Here is a 5,017-nt window from a genome sequence, read left to right as displayed (position 1 = left end):
TAAGGTGCACTGCGAGGGGGAGCTCAAGCAGAGGTATTCATGCCACAGCCGTTGTCGTGTACTGAGAGACGGTGAGGTGCTGAGAGGATAAGAAAATACGTTGATGAGAAGGAGAAAAGACGTGCGGGAAGGGGAGTTGAGGGAAAAGATATTTGTATTGTTTTTCTAGGATTGATATTAGAATTATGATATTTTCAAGGTAATTATTTTTTTATTGTTTTAGGGTGTTGGTATTTAGTATTAATATATTAGTATCAGTATTTTTCAGGAGTATGATGTTTTCAGTATTTGTATTACCACTAGTATTTTCAAACGTATCATTTTTGGTATAGTATTAGTATTAATATTAGTATACTTTTTAAGGAGAAGAGAAATCCTAGAAGGGGAATCGAGGGAGGAGATATTCGTGTTATTTCTGTTAGTATAAATATTAGTATTTTTTCAAGAGATTTTTAGTAGCCTATAGTATGAGCATTATTATTATTATATTTTCTTCACGAATCGCAGTAAAGATGGAAATCAGATTCTACAAAAGGAGATCTCAGGTGGAGGATGAAGTTACTTTAAATACAGTGTGCGAAGTGGGCTGGAGGAGAAGAGATGAACCACGGGAAAGGGAATTCCTGTCTCGTGTCACTGTCTTTTGAACGACGCCTGTACAGTAATAACGGAAGTGGAATGTACTAAGGGACACGTGTAGCATTTTAAGAGGTGCTCGGAGATGGGTTCGAAAAGAGATAGTTAATGTCTGTCTTGATATATTCCTCAGCCACTTGCACTCAAATATTACAAACGCCATGCCTTGTTTGTGGATAAATCTTTTGTATTGTACGCTTTATGCAATTAACTCCTCCTCCTCCTCTTCTTCATTATCTTCTTTTCTTTCTCTACTTTCCTCCTCCTCCTCCTCCTCCCCCGCGCCCTAGTAGTCTCAGTCCCTCACATTCTCATTACCATTCTCTTCACCCTACTTACATAACTTTCGCCTCTTCCTCCAGGTCCTTCTTTTAAACTGTCCTTATTGGCTACTTTATTCTTTCCAGCTTTATTTTTTTCTACTTTAATAATTTATATTTTCCTGTTCTTCATTATCATTCTGTTTTTTTTTTCATTGATTGTACCTTCAGCAACGTTTTTCTGTCGATCATCTGATATTTCTATTTTAACCAATTTTTTCATGTTCTTTACTCCTATGTTTTCGTTCATTTACTTTACCTTTAGCTAATTTAGTCTTACTGTTATTCTTTTTTTGCTTGCACCATTTTTTTTTCCTTTTTCTTCTTTGTCCTCTTCCTTTTTTGCTACCTACTTAATCTTCTCCCTCTTCGTTATCTTCGCATTCTTGTTCCTTGTACCTGGCTCCTTTACTTTCTATACTTTTATCACTATCATTTTCTCAGTTATTTTCTTCGTCTGTCTCTTCCTTTTTTTTTTTTTTTTTTGCCATCTACTCCATCAGCTTCCTCTTTGTTATCTCAACATCTCTTTTCCGTGTTACAAATTCCTTTACTTCCTTCATAATCTCATTGACTACCAGATAAGGAAGACAGAAAAAGATCAATCCCTTACGACCCTTTTTCCTACTCTTCCTCCTCCTCTTCCTTCTCCTCCTCACTGCATCAGAACTTTTGCAATTCTCTCGAATCTTTCAACATATTCCTCCAATCCCTTAAACGACGGACAAAGAGGAGGTAGTGGAAGTCAATAGACAGGATCGAAACTGTTATTCATTCCACTCTTCCTCCTCGTCTTCCTGTCTCACTCTTCTTCCTTCTTCTCCTCCTGATCCTTCTTCATGTATCGTTGAATCCTGTTCTGCTGATCCTAATGTTTCTTCGATTCTCCTAGTTCGGCAGATGAGAGAGAGAGAGAGAGAGAGAGAGAGAGAGAGAGAGAGAGAGAGAGAGAGAGAGAGAGAGAGAGAGAGAGAGAGAGAGAGAGAGAGAGGTCAACTTTGTATTCCTCATCTTCTTTCTCCTTCTCTTCGTCTTCTTTTTCTCCTGCTTCTAAAATCACGAGTTAATCATTTCTTTCCTGGCTAACACGTTCTACTCGTCCCCTTAACAAAAAGATGGTTACAAATAATTGATGTACATTTTCTACTTTTTATCCGCCTTTTATTCCCTTATCATCCTGGTTTTACATTTATCAGTACTTCTAATTTCAGTTCTACCGACTAAATTATTATTTTCTGCTTTTCTCATTTTCTTAGCCTCTTTTCAGCCAGTCATTATCCTCATTAACTCCTCGTTTGATCTCCTTTTTTAAAGCATCAAAACCCATCCATTTCAACTCGTTCCTTTTATTCCTCATCTTTCTCAAAGTTTTCCTCCTTCTGCTCGTCATCTTTCTTCTCCTCAACAGATCGGAGCCTCACCAATCCCTTCCAATTACTATTTATATATATATATATATATATATATATATATATATATATATATATATATATATATATATATATATATATATATATATATAGCAAAAACGCCTTTCCCTATTCCCTCGCCCTACAAACATGACAGTGGAGACTGGAACCAATCCCCATTACAGCTCCTCTTCCGTCCTTCTCTCTCATCAAACCCTCCGTATCCTTATTTTTAGTAGTAGCCTCTCAGTACCCTCCTCAGCAATCACGCCTGTCTCTTCTCCCTCGCCCTATAAACAAGAAGACAAGTATAATGTCTACCACAGCTCTCCTCTCTCCTCCCCGCAGCCAAGGAGGAGCTGGTGGAGATCAACGCCGGGGGTCGGGGCGGCGTGCAGCTGGTGATGGACAAGAACTCGGGCACCAGCTGGTTCCTGGTCACCCACGCCACCTGGAGGGACGCCGGGAACTACACGTGCGCGCCCGTGCACGCCACGCCCGCCTCGGTGTCCGTCCACGTGCTCGACGGCGGGTGGGCGTGGGCGTGGAGGGAAGAGGGGGAGCATGTGTGTGTAAGAAGGGGGGGGGGGGGGCGTAGTGGGTTGGAAGGTGAGGAAGGTGTGTGTGAGGGGGGAGGGGAGGTCTTAGGGGAGATGAAGGGCGCTTTTGTGTAGTGGAAGGAGGATGGGTGTGTGCAGGGGTGCTGGTTTGTGAGTCACGGGGGAGAGTAGATAAATAAATAGATAGAAAGAGAGAGAGAAACATTATCAGACTACATTACTATTATTTCTAATCTTGCGGGACAAACATTAAAAACTACACACACACACACACAGCTGCTTCGCTGATGAGGTTTCAGACGTTCCCAAGAGTTTCTAATTTACTCTTCCCTCCCACCTGGCTGCCCTCCTCTCTCTCTCTCTCTCTCTCTCTCTCTCTCTCTCTCTCTCTCTCTCTCTCTCTCTCTCTCTCTCTCTCTCTCTCTCTCTCTCTCTCTCTCTCTCTCTCTCTCTCTCTCTCTCTCTCTCTCTCTCTCTCATATATATATATATATATATATATATATATATATATATATATATATATATATATATATATATATATATATATATATATGTATATATATATATATATATATATATATATATATATATATATATATATATATATATATATATATATATATATATATATGTATATCTTGGTATGGCCTGTTAGGCTTTCCCTGGCTCCCGGTTAATCCTAGAATCCCCAGAGGATAGGTGGCGAGTGTTTAGTGCGCTTATCTTGCATTGGTTTCATGCTGGCCCCTGGAGCATCTTTAATCCTAGAATCTAGAGTCCGTTGATAGGTGGTCTTCTGGACAGCATGTGGTAGTTTTAAGCCAATCGGCGGCGGCTGAAAATCCCAGCTTGGTGGCACTGGGCGGGGATTGAACTCGCGTCGTCCTGAACGCGGCGCCGTCACGCTATATATATATATATATATATCCCAATATATATATATATATATATATATATATATATATATATACATAAAAAATAGCTTAGTATGAAAAAGTCGGATAAGTGATGGAGATAATGAAAATTGGTGAAGATCATGGATAATACAAACACAGTTCCTATCAAATCGTTATATTAATTCACACAAGCTGTACAGGTGTATGTGTCTCCACACAGAACCAACAAATGTTAAGCCATAAACGGTTTGAAGGAGGCTGGCCATGTGTGTGCACGTGACACGTTCAAACTTGTCCTTTCCGTCACAGCACTTTACCCAGGCCGCTGCCGCTGGAAGCATTCGGCTGCTGCAGCGCCTGCCATTAAGCAGCCAAGTGCAGGTCCAGTGTGAGTCCAATCGTGTCAGGTGAGGCACCAAAACCAAACCAATCTCCATCACGGTCACTTTGTTCCACACATGAAACTTAATAGGTTTCCGCTTCGTAGTGTCTTACGATTGGTCTGTGAGCGAACAAATTTGTTGTGTTGAAGTGTGTAACGGACCGAAGTTCAGAGACGCGTTGCCATGCACAAAACAAACGGTAACACACACACACACACACACACACACACACACACACACACACACACACACACACACACACACACAGGGGCCGCACGGGGTCACCTTAGAGAGTTAAGCTTCGTCAGGTGTGTGTAGAGGTGCACCGGGTAGTGTCCTGCCGGCCTCACCGCGCCTCCAGGGCCTGCAAGCGGCGGGACACGCCCGCCACGTCCTCCTCACTGATGCCGCTGCTCGACAGGGAGGCCAGAAGAGCCGGGGAGATCCCCGCGCTGTTGTCGCCGCCACCTGCACTCCACGCCTCCCCGTCGCCTGCAGCTGCCTCCTGTACCGTCAGCCCGCCGCTGTGCCCCTTCACTGCCTGCCGCATCTCCTTCGGTAGCTCATCTACCTTGAGAACTCTTTCTCCCTGAATCTTCAAGCCGTGCAGAGCTCTGAAGGCATCCGTGCCTCTGTCCTGCGGGAGGCCGTGCACCGCCGCCATCCCCGCCACCGCCGCCACGACCATCAGGAGAGTCGTGGTGGCCATCTCGCTGCCGCCTTGCCGGTGCGCGGGCTGTGACGGGCCAACGGCTTGCCTTAGGGTGTGTGGGCCTGCCTCGGGGTGTGTGGGCCTGCCTCGGGGTGTGC

The 5,017-nt window shown here is 43.6% G+C and overlaps 1 protein-coding gene across 1 annotated transcript in view; it reads left to right on the top strand.

Moving 5' to 3' along the window:
• Positions 1–4,235, top strand: part of LOC127000056 (uncharacterized) — a 49,573-nt gene extending 45,338 nt beyond the window's left edge. The window contains exons 3-4 of the mRNA XM_050863502.1: positions 2,714–2,897; positions 4,079–4,235. Coding sequence (XP_050719459.1) covers positions 2,714–2,897; positions 4,079–4,235 — 341 coding nt within the window. The remainder of the gene's footprint in view (positions 1–2,713; positions 2,898–4,078) is intronic.
• Positions 4,236–5,017: the final 782 nt, after the last annotated feature.

The sequence above is a fragment of the Eriocheir sinensis genome, chromosome 1, assembly GCF_024679095.1.
Source record: "Eriocheir sinensis breed Jianghai 21 chromosome 1, ASM2467909v1, whole genome shotgun sequence".
NCBI classification, from domain to species: Eukaryota; Metazoa; Arthropoda; class Malacostraca; order Decapoda; family Varunidae; genus Eriocheir; species Eriocheir sinensis.
Note: the sequence above shows the minus strand (reverse complement) of the source record. Positions and strands in the feature narration are given on the sequence as shown.